The 17,654-nt window shown below is 42.2% G+C and overlaps 1 protein-coding gene across 1 annotated transcript in view; it reads left to right on the forward strand.

Annotated features, from left to right (window-relative positions):
- LOC131686842 (homeobox protein vnd-like) overlaps nt 1-13,536 on the forward strand; it is a 52,892-nt gene extending 39,356 nt beyond the window's left edge. Inside the window, exons 2-3 of the mRNA XM_058970835.1 lie at nt 12,316-12,698; nt 12,761-13,536. Coding sequence (XP_058826818.1) covers nt 12,316-12,698; nt 12,761-13,536 — 1,159 coding nt within the window. The remainder of the gene's footprint in view (nt 1-12,315; nt 12,699-12,760) is intronic.
- The last annotated feature ends 4,118 nt before the right edge of the window (nt 13,537-17,654 follow it).

The raw sequence follows: 17,654 nt of genomic DNA on the forward strand, positions 1-17,654 counted from the left end.
ATCTCAACGTCAAAATTAATGTTTCAGAATGGCGCTTCCACGAATATGTACGATAGCCAGAAAGTCTTACAATTTTCTGAGAAATTTACCGGCACGGTATCAAAAGCCCCGGGTTCTCCTAATCGATTTTTACCCAATTGTGATACACTTTTAGGCGGAGGCCACCCCTAATTTCTTATAAATTTCAAATAGCTAGAAAATTGTCAAACTCCACGCAATTGTTTCATGTCTATGATTGCCGCTTGGGCAGCGCTGCAGTCACTACCGTTTTGGTTGGATTGATCGATTCGCAGGTATCATCGCAGCTCGCACCTATCGCTTTTCTATACTGATGCGTGTATGCAAAGTTTCAAAATGCACAGCTGGGCGAAGAGCGCACGATGCAAGTGGTACTGGCACCCGAAAAATTTCTTAGCGTCTACCGCTCATAGTCATGATGTTGCTCGTTTGTCATGCGAACAACAAATGATTAAAACAGACGCTCGGCACATCTATTTATAACCTCTCGTATTTGATGATTGAGCCACTTAGGCGCTCCCTTTTGATGAAAAGGGTGCTTCATGAATGGCAATTTTCCCTTTTTTCGTGAACTTTTCAATTTTACCGATTTTGTGCTGTCACTGTTAATATGATTGTGGATAATATACACAGGAAATACGCCTATTGTTCGGCACATTTACAGAATAATTAATGACCATAAACATTCGATGATTTCAAAAGGGTTGTATCATACTGTAGCAGAAATGGGTTTCAAATCATATTCAGTAGTGATGCAAATGTCCACCACATAATTTGGGGCAGGTCAAATATCAATTTGAGAGGCACCAAATCGATCGAATACTTAAGTAGTACAAATCAGCATGTACTTAATCGACTAACTTTTGGAGGAGTTAGCAGAAACGGGATATTAGATGCAACTCTCTGCTCTGACGGTATTACGCATGAATCGGCAAATTGGCGAAAGGGCTCTTTCAAAATCGAAAGACTTTCATGACAGGTCGATTAGAACTGCTAATGGTTAATACTCAAGTGACTTTTTGACACAAACTTTCCAGGCTGTATCGGAGTCATTGCTAGTAGAATTGTGACAACCGAATCGATCAAAAGGGTGATTGAAAATTTTGTGGATCAACACAAAAATTGTTCATCATTCGTAACCCAACTTTGTACCGGGAAACAAGTGCTTTTTGTTCTCTCCGGTGTGGTTTAGTTTTTTCGGTGGTACGAAGGTGCTTGCTGTGGCAGAGGCTGCAGTAAAGCATTACTAATAAACAATCCCGCGAGTGATAATTGTTACCTGCGATATCAGTTAAAGTAGTGCAGTGAAGTGCGTTACTAAACATTTTTCTTGCCTGAAAGACGGCTTTGTTTAGACGAGCTATATCAGCTCTACTGTGTGAAGGTCACGCGGGTGACGGATAAAACAAACGAAGGATCAATTCACCTACCAGCTCGTCAGGAACCAACTGGTGAAGTGTTTCGTTTTTTACTTTTCTTATCGATTTTTTTCTTTTTATTGCTTTTGATTTTTTATTTTGATTTAAGTTAAACAGTGCGGTCGAGCGTGTTGCTCCCGCAACAAAATGGAACAAACAGAAGGATCACCCTCCGAAGAGGAATATTATGAAGAAGAAGAACGTATATCTGATACTGAGACAGATAATGTTATGGTCGATCCACTTCCCCCACTTTCCCCCAATGTCTCACAGCCCCCCCGAGTCAAGGTTTACCAGGATGGATCCGCTGGTCCTTGGGTGGTATACTTTCGGCCCAAAAATAAACCGTTAAACAGCATAACTGTTGCACGGGAGCTGACAAAACGTTACTCGGCCGTAACCGAGATTAAAAAGGTTCAGTCAGATAAACTGCGCGTAGTCGTTACTGACTTGAAACAGGCCAATGATATCGTTAGCAATAGCCTCTTTACGCTGGAGTATCGCGTCTACATCCCTTCTCGTGATGTGGAGATCGACGGTGTGGTAAGTGATGCGGGTCTAACTGTCGATGATCTGATGAATGATGGGGCTGGCCGCTTTAAGGACCCTAACCTTCAATCAGTTAAGATTTTGGAGTGCAAGCAATTGCACTCAAAGTCCATCGAAGATGGTAATTACTATCCATCAGACTCGTTTCGCGTAACCTTCGCCGGATCTGCACTTCCGAGCTACGTTGAAGTGGGAGGAGCTCGTCTACCTGTACGCCTGTTTGTACCGCGGGTCATGAATTGTTCCAATTGCAAGCAGCTAGGTCACACGGCCACCTACTGTAGCAACAAGCAACGGTGCGGTAAATGTGGGGAACGCCATGCGGATGATACTTGCAGTAGGCCCGCTGAGAAGTGTGTTTACTGTGGGGAGAATCCGCATGCACTTTTGACATGCCCAACGTACAAACTTCGCGCGGATAAACTGAAGCGATCCGCCAAAGATCGCTCCAGACGCTCTTACGCAGAAATGCTTAAAAGAGCTGTTCCACTTATCTCCGAAAACCCATTCGCTCTCTTGCCAACTGACGATAACGCCTCTAACGACCCTTGCGAGGGGCATTCTTTGGCTCCGCTTGGAAACTCTAGGAAAAGACCTAATCAAAACTCACCTGAACTTCCTCGTAAGGGTCCTAGGTTGTCCCAAACAAGGGTACAAAATAAAAATAATTCATCAACTGGAAGTGCTGGTACAAATCCGAAGATAATACCTCCTGGTTTTGGGAAATTGAGATACAACCAGGAGTTCCCAGCACTCCCCGGGGCACCAAAAATCCCAAGTGCTCCAATTTTACAGTCAGAAACTCAACCTAAAACGGGATTCCTTAAATTTTCTGACATTGTGGACTGGATATTCACAGCTTTCAACATTACCGATCCTATGAAAAGCTTGCTGGTTGCTATTCTACCAACAGTAAGAACATTTTTAAAACAGTTGACTGAACAATGGCCCCTCCTTACAGCGATCGTATCCTTCGATGGCTAACTTATTAGACGGAATCAGGGATCTGATCACTGTTTTACAGTGGAACTGCAGAAGTATTATCCCCAAAATTGATTCATTAAAACACTTGCTAAATTACAATCATTGTGATGCATTTTCCCTATGTGAAACATGGCTAACTTCTAATATAAACCTCAACTTCCACGATTTTCTCATTATCCGCTTGGATCGAGAAGACTCATATGGGGGGGTACTTTTAGGGATCAAAAAGTGCTACTCCTTCAATCGAATCAACCTCCCTTCGACGCCAGGCATTGAAGTTGTCGCTTGTCAAACAACAATCAAAGGCAAAGATCTTTGCATTGCTTCTATTTACATTCCTCCTAGGGCCATGATGGGATATCGAAGATTCTCCAACGTGATTGAACACCTTCCCTCGCCCCGCCTGCTCCTTGGAGACTTTAACTCTCACGGTACGGGGTGGGGCTGTCTATACGACGATAATCGATCTTCGACAATTCAAGACCTTTGTGACAACTTCAATATGACAATTCTGAACACAGGGGAAATGACACGAATTCCTAGACCACCTGCGCAAGCAAGTGCACTGGACATATCTTTATGCTCGACATCACTACGGTTAGATTGCAAGTGGAAGGTAATATCTGATCCCCACGGTAGTGACCACTTACCAATTGTAATTGCAATCACCACTGGTTCAAGACCATCGACACCAATCAATGTTCCCTATGACCTCACACGAAACATTGATTGGAAGAGCTACGCTGCTGAGATATCCAAAACTATCGATTCAACACAGATACTTCCCCCGGAGGAAGAATATAAGTTTTTGTCCAACTCGATTCTCGATAGCGCGATTCAAACTCAGACGAAACGAGTACCCGACGTGAACACCCAAAAACGTTCTCCCAACCCGTGGTGGGACAAAGAGTGCTCAGACGTGTACGCGGAGAAAGCTGCCGCGTATAAAACCTTCCGGAACGACGGTTTAGTTGCTAGTTATCGAGTATACGCGATATTAGAAAAGCGAATGAAAAATTTAGTGAAAGCTAAGAAACGCAGTTACTGGCGCCGGTTTGTCGACGGGTTAACAAGAGAAACATCGATGAGCACTCTTTGGGGCACGGCCCGACGTATGCGAAACCGAAACAGTACTAACGAGAGCGTGGAATATTCAAACCGTTGGATATTCGATTTCGCCAAGAAGGTTTGTCCGGATTCCGCCCCGGCACAGAAAATCTACCGCGCCGCGTCGCCTTACAATACCGCGAACGAAACACCGTTTACGATGGTGGAGTTCTCACTTGCTCTCTTATCATGTAACAATAAAGCCCCGGGGCCAGATAGAATTAAATTCAACTTATTGAAGAATCTGCCAGACTCTGCCAAAAGACGCTTGTTGAATTTATTTAATAGGTTTCTTGAGGGTAACATTGTCCCACATGACTGGAGACAGGTGAGGGTCATCGCCATCCAAAAACCAGGAAAACCAGCCTCCGACCACAATTCGTATCATCCGATTGCAATGCTGTCCTGTATCCGGAAGTTGTTCGAGAAAATGATCCTGTTTCGGCTCGACAATTGGGTCGAAACAAATGGCTTACTGTCAGATACACAATTTGGCTTCCGCAAAGGCAAAGGGACGAACGATTGTCTTGCGTTGCTCTCAACAGAAATTCAAATGGCATATGCTAACAAAGAGCAGATGGCATCAGTATTCTTGGATATTAAGGGGGCTTTCGATTCAGTTTCGATCAACATTCTTTATGAGAAGTTGCACCAGCATGGTCTTTCGCCAATTTTAAATAACTTTTTGCTAAACCTGTTGTCTGAAAAACAAATGCATTTCTCGCATGGCGATTTATCGACATCACGATTTAGCTACATGGGCCTTCCCCAGGGCTCATGTCTAAGCCCTCTCCTCTACAATTTTTACGTGAATGACATTGACGAATGTCTTGTCAATTCCTGCACGCTAAGGCAGCTTGCAGATGACGGTGTGGTCTCTATTACAGGTCCTAAAGCCGTCGACTTGCAAGGACCACTGCAAGATACCTTGGACAATTTGTCTGCATGGGCTCTCCAACTGGGTATCGAGTTCTCCACGGAGAAAACTGAGCTAGTCGTATTTTCTAGAAAGCGTGAACCAGCGCAACTACAGCTTCAATTAATGGATCAAACTATTGCTCAGGCTTCAACATTCAAATATCTCGGGGTATGGTTCGACTCTAAAGGTACCTGGGGATGTCACATTAGGTATCTGAAACAGAAGTGCCAACAAAGGATCAACTTTTTCCGTACAATAACTGGAACATGGTGGGGTGCCCATCCAGGAGACCTAATCAGGTTGTACCAAACAACGATATTATCAGTGTTGGAGTACGGATGTTTCTGCTTTCGCTCCGCTGCGAACATACACTTCATCAAACTGGAGCGAATCCAGTATCGTTGCTTGCGCATTGCCTTGGGTTGCATGCACTCGACCCATACGATGAGTCTCGAAGTACTGGCGGGCGTTCTTCCGCTGAAAAATCGATTCTGGAACCTCTCATATCGATTGCTCATTCGATGCGATATTCTGAACCCATTGGTGATTGCAAATTGCGAAAGGCTTGTCGAGCTTAATTCTCAGACCCGATTCATGTCCTTGTACTTCGATTACATGGCACAGAACATCAATTCATCTACATATAACGTCAACCGTGCTCATCTCTTAGATACTTCTGATCCAACTGTATTTTTCGATACATCCATGAAGGAAGAGATTTATGGAATTCCGGATCATATTCGCCCACAAGTGGTCCCAAATATTTTCTATAACAAATACCATCAAGTCGACTGCGCCAAAATGTTCTACACTGACGGATCAATTCTCGACGGGTCCACAGGCTTCGGTATCTTCAACGAAAATCTTGCTGCCTCATTCAAACTCAATGATCCTGCTTCAATTTACGTCGCAGAATTAGCTGCCATTCAGTATACTCTCGGGATCATTGACACCCTGCCCTCAGACCATTACTTCATCGTTTCGGATAGTCTCAGCTCCATTGAGGCCATCCGTGCGGCGAAGCCTGGAAAACACTCACCGTATTTCCTGGGGAAAATACGGGAATATCTGAGTGCTTTATCTGAAAAATCTTACCAGATTACCTTGGTTTGGGTCCCGTCACATTGTTCTATTGCGGGCAATGAGAAGGCGGACTCTTTAGCCAAGGTGGGCGCATTAGAAGGCGACACTTACGAAAGATCAATTTGCTTCAACGAATTTTTCAGTATCTCTCGTCAGAGGACGCTCGATAGTTGGCAAACCTCATGGAGCAATGGGCATCTGGGACGGTGGCTACATTCCATTATCCCGAAGGTATCAACGAATGCTTGGTTTAAGGGGTTGGATGTGAACCGGGACTTTATTCGTACGATGTCAAGGATCATGTCCAACCATTACTCGTTTGACGCGCATCTCCGTCGTATAGGGCTTGCTGAAAATAATCATTGTGTTTGTGAGAACGGCTATCACGACATCGAGCATGTTGTTTGGCTGTGCGCAGAGTACTGTGTTGCCAGGTCCCAACTAATAGATTCCCTTCGGGCCCGAGGTAGATCACCCTATGTGCCAGTCCGGGACGTCCTGGCAAGCCGTGACCACCCCTATATTTTTCTTATCTATATCTTTTTGAAAACCATTGATGTCCAAGTTTAATACATTTTACCCTCTCTCATTCACAGTAGAATCTCACCAACCTATCCCTGTATCTACAATATGGCATTGCTTCACGAGTCTTCGGTGCACACTCTTCTTGATAACCGTCTATCCAGAACATCATGACATACCGCACATGCAGATGATATAGAGTGCCAATAATTATCCGAAATATCGACCCTCCCCTCGCCCCTGCGATTACAGGCTGGAAACTACAACACTACAACAAAGTGTGCATATCCGCCACAATGATCAATCAGCAAACGACGATGTCAATTACACAATATGTATCCCACTTCCTACCTTTTTCCTTTACTTACATAAGAGGGGAGCAAGCCGCCCCTAAATACGGCTTTCCCTTCCCCCACTAACATGTGACATGTAATATAAAAAAAAATGAATTATCGGCCTCGTTAAGCTACAGCATTTGGGCCTAAATAAAAAAAAAAAAAAAAACACAAAAATTGTTAGACCAATACTGGCATTCGGAGGCCTTGTGTGGTCATAGAAGGGAGAAGCCACGGCAATCCAATTAAAGTTAATTCAGAGGATAGTCTTGATGGCGATGACTGGTGCGTTCACGACAACATCTAAAACTTTCAATGTGAGAATTCGTCCTCGCGAAGAACGGATGGCTAACTGGATATAGCGACATCTTGAAGAATACGCATCATTTGTTACACTGACGGTTCTTTGTAGGGGTTGGTGTTGCTGTGAAACGACATTACACCAATCCCATTCGCTTGGTACTTACTGAACCGTATTCCAAGCAGAAATCTTCGCGATTCTGTGTGGCGTATAATCTGACAGTCAAGCTGCCCTAAAGGAACTTAGTTCGGCATATTCGGGATTGAAATTAGTAATCGCATGTCGAGCTCAAATCGAAGAACGTAGTCTTTCAAATATTATTTACCTAGATCTTCATAAAAACGCACTTTTTCCAAAAAGCTTCGACAAAAGTTCCATAGGGCCCCTGCAACAAATCATGTTCATAATACTTGAAAAATTCTTTTCAATAGGAACACAATTTCCGAAATACATATATAGTGGGATATGCTTCAATTTTTGTACTTCTGCATCATTAGTAGAATATGAAAAATATATTTCATGCTTATGTAACACAATAATTTCATAGGCCAGCTAGCACAGACTTAAGTTGCCAGTGAATTATACAAGGAGCAACATAGAATTTTCCTGTCTTTCTCTAATCAATCTTAGTTCTGATACGGAAACATAAAATACAATCGCGTGCCTTGATAGCCCATCGCAGCAGAAGACGTAACGTCAATTTACTTCTATCGCTAGAGAACAACGCGTAAAAACAACCACTCATTGCATGGGCAGAAATCAGGAATCAGTATTTTACAGAAATAAACGGACAAATCCAGAACTTTAGGTACGATCCTAAAGTTTAAACCCGGATTTGAAAACCTTCTAACAACAAAATACGTCCCCGATACCCGAAAACCAAAAAGAGGCCTTCCATTCTTACCTCAGAGCGTCAATACTAGGCGTTGGGACTTAAGCAGGCCCCTTCCGGAATCGCAACGACTATCCGCGGGGTATGAGAGCAACCGCGAACCCACAAACAGTAACACAAATAACCAACATCTTACATGTAACGAATAAGAACAAAAGTATACGTATAGTATTATGATCCATGAAGTAATGGAACATGCTGTTAGACCCCATCAATAAATCACTTCAATTGACTTTCAATGCCAAAAAGTAAAGACGCATTACCAATCATCAATATTGATTGATGGCCTAAACAAAATGTATGTTACAAAATGAAACCGATTCCATGTGAAAATCAAAAGTTTCATTTTCAACTGGCAAATACTATCCACAGACCAAGAGGAGTGCAAACAAAGCTTATCTTCAACAACCATTTAATTGTAACGAACTGTTTCAAGCGTATCCTGAAACTGTCACTTTCCTTATTTCCCGTTATTTCTATACCCCATGTCTAATAAAAATGACTTTTTGTTTGACAATTATTACTTATAAAAAACAAAGTTATGTTGTTGTCAACTTTTATTTCATCAGTGCTTTTGTGGTCGTTATCATAGCTAAGAATAATATAATGGAGGAGGATAACGTGCAAACCTTTAACACATTCCCTCTGGTACAAATATTAATATAAAAAAATCGCCGGGCAGCAGATAGTTCCATTAGTCTCACCAATCTCGCAAATATTTCATATACCAGAGTCACTAAAAAACTGGTTAAATTCATTTCAATTGGTTAGCAAAATTATAGAAACTAATACTTCATTACAAATTTCTAACAGATTTTCAATACTTTTGTAGAGCTTCCACTGTTAAAATGTAAAAAATAAAATCAACCATTAAAATTAAAATTAGTTGCATCGTTTTTCTTATTCCAAAAGTCACCTCATTGAAGTCACTTTCCATATTCTCTTAGTCACCTAATGTGACAAAATTTGTCAATTCAGTGACATCTCTCACTTTAAGTGAGGTGACTCGAAAATTTCCGATCACCTTAGTCACGTGAGATTTGTGTCACCTCACCGAAAGTGACCGTCAGAATAACCCCCATCATTTTTCACCGACTCTGATAGGCTACTCCGTAATTCTCAAGCCTTATACACTCCTTTCATGATTTCAGCGGCTTTCAGCTCACTACATTGTTCCAACATATAGCCAGTGCGAGCAATAAGTTCCTAGTCCGATTTATCTCATCTGTTGCTCGTTGGCATTCCACATCGAACCAGTTATACGTGTGTTATCCGATAGTCATGTAACTTTTGCACTGATCGCCTTATGAAGTTGCTGCTACGTTGTGATCAGGCAATCTCTTGTTGGTCGTTGCTCGAAACTTTTTGTCCTAAAGGCGGAATTTTATATCTCAATAAATAATGAATGAAATAAGAAATTTATGCATATATTTTTTGGTATTTAATATTATACTATGTTCAATAATATATTTTTTTCAGTTTCCTAAAGTATTCACCGGAATCTATTCAGATGTTTCAGATTTTTTTTTTTGTAGATGAAATTAAACTAAAAATATAACAAAATAACATAAAACATAAAACCATTTTTTTCAACAATACGCCCCAAAAAGCCTATTTCCATGTTTCTTATTCGTATAATGAAGAGATCTTGCTCATTTTCCTTTTCTTTTTAACGACATTAAATTAGGTAGAGATTACTTAGTAGGGAAAGTTATGAAAATTCAGAGCCATAGTACCAAAGTGAGAGCGAGGATTTGAAATATATTGATCGGAAAACTAGAAGTGATAGGGTCATTAGGAACAGGCTTAAAATCTTCCGGACTAATCTTTTATCTTCTGCGGGTAGGAGTCGAACTAGGCAGAGTTACTATGAAAATTCAGAGCCATAGTACCAAAGTGAGAGCGAGGATTTGAAATATATTGATCGGAAAACTAGAAGTGATAGGGTCATTAGGAACAGGCTTAAAATCTTCCGGAGTAATCTTTTATCTTCTGCGGGTAGGAGTCGAACTAGGCAGAGTTACTACGAATTGCTCAAATATACCAACATGGTTCACGGTAACAGCAGAGTCGTCCCTCTTTACCATGAGAACCGACAGCTGTCCTATCTGAATATTCAAAATCCTTTCATGGCTAAATATAACTTTTCTTACTTAGTAATCTGTAGCTAATTTAATGTCATTAAAAGGAAAAAAAGATAGAACTAGAATAAATTGTTATCCAATCAAATAACATCTATATAATTCCAAGTGTTTCTAAGATTATATTACTCTTAAGTTTTAGAAGAAAGTTGAAAGATTCTCTTGTTATCGCTTTTCATGTAATACTTCCTGGAATCGCCATATATGTGTTTAACGACTGCATTAATCATTTACAATAAAAAGTTTATGAATTTTAGTCAAAGCAAAAAATGAATTTGATCACCAGCACTCTTGTATTTTTAAGTCGGTAATCTTATCTTTGCTGCAGTTACCGCTTCCACTCAGCAACCTTATCTTGTTATCGATAGAGATTTCTGATTTCAACGAGCTTGCGCCAAATTTTGATTTTGTGGAGGCGTTCTAAGATTACATGGCTTGCTTAAAGAAAATGAGATATGCAGTAAGTTTCACATATTTCTCGTATGTCTTCAATATTATAATTATACTAGCCCCCCCTTGCGCACGCCAATGTCCAATATCATAGAACGATAGTAGAAAAACTCATAGTAAGAGAACTGCGGAGAAAAAAACAGCATTTTTGGCAACGTATGCCCCGGCATTGTATGGCAACACGTCCAATGTTATAAGGATAGGCAATGTTCGATTGGATTCGTTTTTTGACAGCTAAACGCGAATCCAATCGACCCAAAATGGAGTCTCCGTAGTTCTCTTTCTAGAGTTTTTCTAAACGATAGCAAGCGGCTTACATAGGATTTTAAGCGACTTTAATTTTACGCGAAACGCTGAAAATGTCATTAAAATCAACACCCCATCATTTATAGAATAGCTATCCGTCTTTTAGTTTCATTGCTTTCGTTTCTCTTAGTCTTAAATTTGCCAAAAATAGCCAACAAAATCGATATAGACATCATTTATTTAGAAAAAAAAAAAAAAAATCCTTCGTACGTCGCTGGAGAAAGTAATTTTGAATATGTTGAGAAATTACAGTGTTGTATTATGCTTTTCACCAAAGATTACTACGCGACGGAATCGATTCAAAATAGTAAAAGGATTGAAAATAAACCTTTTTAACTGAAACCGCAAAATTTGGAACAAATATCAGGCAAAATATAGAGCTTGTTGGTCAGGAATTAGACGGTCATGAATTTATTCACCTTTTCATTTCCGGCGGTGGGAACATTGGAAAGTATTTGTTACTATTTTAGTACTTATTTAGTTTATTGATATTGCACCCATTGGGGTGCTTTTTATTCCCCACTCGATTTTTTTTAAATCCCCTCAAGTCTCTTTTTGATTCAAAACCAAAAATCGTTCGTAAGCTGTTCATATAATGATCAATCTAAGTTAATTTTTCTAACATCGCGGAATCAAATGGGTTAAATCTTTAAAATGACAGTTTCGCAATCTTGTCGCTATCTAGTTTTGCTAATTTTCAGTGATAAACACAATAACCACTCAAGATCAAAAATTTAAAAATATTTTCAAACAACTTTTCATGTTCTAAAGTAGGTAAAATCTCCTAGAACACAGTTAGCTGCATAGCAGGTCTTCTAAAAACAAGTTTGGTAAGTGAGGTACGAGGTTTTATATTTTCCGGGAAATGGTTTTCCAGGAAATGATACATTCCGGGAAATTATACATGCTGGGAAATGGGTTTCCGGGAAATGGTACATTCCGGGAAACGATATTCCGGGATATGGTACATTCCGGAAAATAGTTTTCCGGGAAATGGTATTCCGGGGAATGGTATTCCGGGAAATGACGTACAACCAATTATGAAATTTTGATATATTTTCGCAAAGCAAAATAAAGCCTTAGTAGTATTTCTTGCAAAATTTTGATCTTCTGTTTAAAAAGACTTATCAGCGTACAGGATGAATGAAAAGGAAAAGCTATTATACTGTAACTGTTACGGCTGATTTATTATATGTATCATCGATTTTCATTTTTACTCAACATATTTTTAATATATATACAAACCAAACACTCATATTACATAATTAATTCCTACAACTTCCCCAATAGAATCCTGGATAGTATGAAAATACCATCCGTCCAGCGGTCCAGCTTCCACATCAGCGACATCCTGGAGCTCAACAGCCACAATGCTCAAAACAAGGAGTACCCACACGCACAGCAACACTCCAGTAGTGCGGCTTCCTCCGACCAGCATCCTCCCTCACAAGGAGACATCGTCCCCCCTGAAGATTATCCGTCGCAACAGGAACAAGCTCACCTAACGCAGTACAACAATTCCAACGCCTACGTCCCACAGCAGTCAGCGGTAACACATCCAGGCTACAGCGAACCTCCCTACTACCACTATTCGCATCACTTATTCCCGGGAAGTTCTGGTTCATCCACGTTCTCCACCCGATATTACGACAACAACGGCAGTACTGATTATGGTGAGTTTTTCATAAGAACGTAACCGATTTTATTGACATCAGATATACTCATGTCTTTTCAGTACCTGCCCTGATCCAGCAGAACATCGAGAACGGTATCCATCAGCAGGTCAGTCCGGACAGTACCTCTCCGGTGACGGAAATGTCCTCTTACACAACGATTGGCAACTACAACATTCCATCGGTCATCGAGACTTCGGAGCGGTTAGAAAGGGCGGACATCGATGGTAATAACAACACTAACAATGCGTGCGATGGAGACTCGCTGGACGATAGTATAGAAGTCGGTAACTCGGGTGACGACCGAGCTGGCAGTGAAGGTGGAACTGGTGGTGCAAACGGTCAAAAGAAGCGCAAACGTAGAATATTATTTTCTAAATCTCAAACCTACGAGCTGGAACGGAGGTTCAAACAGACGAGATACCTGTCCGCTCCGGAACGGGAACACTTGGCGAAGATGATCCACCTGTCTCCGACGCAAGTTAAGATTTGGTTCCAGAACCATCGCTATAAGACGAAGCGAGCGCAAACCGAGAAGCACTCGCACTATTCGCATCAGCTGGGAAGCTCACCCAAGCGAATCAACGTGCCAGTGTTGGTACGGGATGGTAAACCGTGTCTGGGATCGACATCACTGGGGACAGTGAAAACTAGTCAGGATGCGAGGCAACATTCCCATCAGCAACATTTTCTGTCGGGCAGTATTCATTCGCTGGTTAGCGCTGGTGGTGGTGGTGGTTCCGAGCACAGTCCGGTCGGTATCGGTTACCAGCCCGGGGTTGTACGAAGTATTATGCAGAACCACAGCGGAGGGAACAACGCAGGCTGGTGGCCGTGACTTTATTTAATTATGTGATATAAAGCAATAAAATTTAATAGGATTGAATTTTATGCTATTTGGTCTTTTTGTACGTGGCAATATTTAAGTATATTGAATGATGAAGTGTACGATAACGACCAGGGAGAGATCTCTTTCAAGAGAACGTTCTTGGGGGCAACTTGGATCATCAAACACTCCATTTTCTTCAGCGATCGCTTCGCGTTATGCGCCGAGGCTAGATCCGGCCAGAACAGGACGTCGTCCTTCGAAGGGTGTTTCTTAGTGAACTTCCGTACTATACGCTTCGCCGTTGACCGGAAGTTGCGAAGAAAACAGAACCGGCTTTGACATTCCATTCTCACTGATTGTCATCCACAAGAGGACCTTCTTTGGGCACTTCGTGTGAGATATGTACTTTACGTCGCTGCTCACCTCCTTCCTAAGGGACGTGAAATAATTGGTCCCCTACATCAGGTACTTCTCATTGTCCATGATCACAACCACTTTGCGCTATGCAGAGAAGACAATCATGATGAGCACCTTCAGCCGTTGCTTTTACTAGGCTAAGCGAATTTGGTTTAATAGTTTTGATAGAACGTGTAGAATTACACTCGGCAAGATATTAATACAGAATGGCACAAAATCGGACAATCGCAGTAGACGGTGCGAGTGCGCGCCGAAATATTTTTCACTCTCGTTTCTTCAGTTTGACAGCACGTATAGTCGAGAGATTCCGCGCGAGTAGATTCAACCGGTTGAGGTTTTGGCCGACCATGTGTTCATTGCGGTAATTGTTGCTTTTGGGTGACGGCTTGTGCTTCCGATGCTTTCCGACAATTTCCGGCTTGTGCTTTCCAAAATTTTCCATTTAGAAATTGAATGGCACGAACTGGCAGGCGTGGAAATGCTTCTATCCCGAGAAAGTTTTTGACACGTTATTACCGAAGAAACCCCGGAAGATGAGCGGAACGAGTTGATGACAAAAAAGCGAAGGCAACATTGATTTTGTTAATAGAATGGGGAAGAAAACGCAAATACTTGGTGAAGGTAATTGTGTGTTATACGGTATCGATGGAAAAGATGAAGTGATAAAAATCGATATGAATGAAGTGAAATTCGTGCCAGATCTTTCGGCCAGCCTAATTTCAGTCGGTAAGCTGGCACAGAAGAATTTGAAAGTGTTGTTTGACAGTAACGCATTACGGATCCGAAGGGAACTATTGTGGCGACTGGAGGTCGTCAAGGTGGTCTGTACTGCTTGCGGCTCGCTAAAGCATCGATGCAGGCAACAGTGGGACAGCATCTGGAGAATTGCCAACACCAGTGGCATCGACGTCTAGGCCACCGCGCATGGTCGGCAGTAGAGCGAATCAACAAAGAAAACTTGGCGACTGGTATGAAGGTAAGCGAATGTGGGTTGAAACTTATATGCGAGTGTTGTATGGAGGGGAAATCCGCTGGGTTCCCATTTCCGGCGGTTGTTGATCGAAAGTCGAATCGAGTTCTAGATATTGTACACACGGACTTGTGCGGGCCGATGAAAAATACGACCCCAAGTGGCAATCGCTATGTGATGCACCTAATCGACGACTTCAGCCGATTTACGGTAACTTACCTGCTCAAGCATAAGTCGGAAGCAGCCCAGAATATTAAGGAGTACGTGCGGTGGTTGAAAATTTATTCAAACGCAAACCACAGGACATCTGATCAGATGACGGTGGCGAGTTTGACAACAATGAACTTCGGAAGTTTTATAAACACGAGGGAATTAAGCCGCACTACACCACACCATATTCTCCGCAATCGAACAGCGTGGCGGAACGCAAAAACAGGTCGATCACAGAAATGGCTACCTGTATGTTGATCGACGCAGGCCTTGAGAAGCGCTATTGGGCAGAGGCCGTTCTTACTGCTACGTACCTTCAAAACCGGTTGCCATCAAGACCAGTACAAAAGACGCCTTACGAGTTGTGGTGGGGTCGCAGACCGGACTTGAAGCATCTGCGTGTATTTGGCAGCGAAGCCTATGTAGACGTACCGGACACAAAGCGCAGTAAGATGGATATCAAAGCAGAAAAGCTGACATTCATTGGCTACTCGATGGAACACAAAGGATACTGTTTTGTGGATCAAGAAACTGACTTGGTCACAATCAGTAGAGATGCTAGGTTTATTGAGCTTGGCAATGGGACATTGTGGAGATTCCAGGATTAGTACCATCTCGCGGCACTTGCCGTACACCCGCTGAAGACGACATTAAGCTGCTTCCTTTCAAGGAAGAACACAAAGAAATTGAAGATGCAGAAAGTGATAGATCCAATTCTGATGAGTTTTTTGAAGCGACCGGTCAGGAAAATAATCATTCGCAGTTCGGATCAGCAGATGGAGGACGAGCTCGAGTCTCATCGGAAGCACCAGACTTGGGAACTTGTGCCCCTTCCCCAAGGACAAAAACTTGTCGGCTCGAAGTGGGTGTGCAAGGTCAAGCGCAATGAACAGGACCAAGTGGTAAAGTTTAAAACCAGAATAATGGCGCAGGGATATACACAGCGGTTTGGTGTTGATTACGACAAGGTATTCGCACCGGTCACTCGACAAGCAACTTTTTGGCCGTTGCAGCGAAGCAAGGCTTAGTGATTAACCGTTGTGTGTCCGACGCGGTATCCGGGTACCTTTTTAAGTTTCAATTAATTAAATTCGTATGTTTTATCCATAGCTGGAAATTAAAACTTTGTGACATCTTAGAACTTCACTAAGTCAAGCTTTTGGGTTAATAATATTGTTCATATAGTAAGGGTGGGAGTGAGGAGGGGCTCCTGAATTTTTTACTACGTAACAGGCCGACCTGGGTACCCGGGTACCCACAAAACTAAAATGCCCGTAACTAAGGTAATATCCAACCTATTTCGATACTTTTGGCCGTTTTGGATTCAGGAACTCATCCACTTTTGGACTTGGTAAAAATGATCCGGGTTACTTCATCCGGTTCCCGGGAATTCGGGTTTCCGGAAGCAGGTTCCAGTGCTGGGATACTATTTGCAAACTTCAATGGAATACTAGCAATATGGTTCTCAAAATTGGAATTGCATCAGTAGGCTGTATCTCGTGGTTTTGGAACCATTTGGTGATTTGACCCCGGAACGGACATTTCGGAGCAGGTTCCCGTGGGGCCGTGAGTGGCCGTTCCATTTCAATTCCATTTTTCAAATTGCCATAGAGTCCCGTAACAATAAGAAACAGACTTACGAGACAATTTGAAGAGTTTTGATACTCATATTGCTAGTACATTATTAAAATTTACAAATCATATCCTAGTACTGGAACATTACTCCGGAAAATCCGGATTACCAAAAACCAGACACATTATTCTGGTTCTATTGTACAGAATCAAAAAGTGGACGAGTTCCGAAATCCAAAATATCTAAAAGTGTCCAAATCGGTTAAAGGAAGCCATAGTTATGAGCTTTTCAATTTGTGGGTACCCGGGTACCCTCGTTGGCCTGTTAAAGTTGTTTTTTGTTGGACACATAACTGTTAAGCATATTGATGTTAAAACAACCTATCTCTACGGAACGCTGGATGAGAAGCTTTTTATGCGGCAACCACCGGGGTACGCAGCGTTGGGAAAGCAAGAGCTAGTCTGCAAACTTCAGCGCAGTATCTACGGCTTGCACATTGTTGGAACCGAAAGCTTCATGACATTCTTGTTTAACTTGGATTCAAACCATCGTCTGCCGATCCGTGTTTGTACATCAAGGATACGGGCGTGTGTTCTGTTAGTTTATGTCGATGACATTGTGAAACAAAAATTGGCTATACCCAAATCTGTCATCTAATAGCCCCAAAAATGGATGGTATCTTAAAAGGGAATATGAATGGGTGCACTCACCTTTGATCCATCGCAGTCTTCTTTGTCGTCATTTGACCACGAGGATGTTCGCACTTTGCCCGCGCCACGAACAATCGCACGAGGACTCACATCGTCACGGTCCCCCGACGGATGGGTGAAGAGAAAGATTCCGATTGCACTCTGTTCCGGAGTGGCGGGGCGAAAAGAATCAACAGGCGTACACTGAGACTTCTTCTGGGCGGAACCACAGGAATACCGTTGCTGTCCCTTTGTCCTGTTCCGGGGC

This window comes from Topomyia yanbarensis, chromosome 3 (assembly GCF_030247195.1).
Source record: "Topomyia yanbarensis strain Yona2022 chromosome 3, ASM3024719v1, whole genome shotgun sequence".
Taxonomy (NCBI): domain Eukaryota; kingdom Metazoa; phylum Arthropoda; class Insecta; order Diptera; family Culicidae; genus Topomyia; species Topomyia yanbarensis.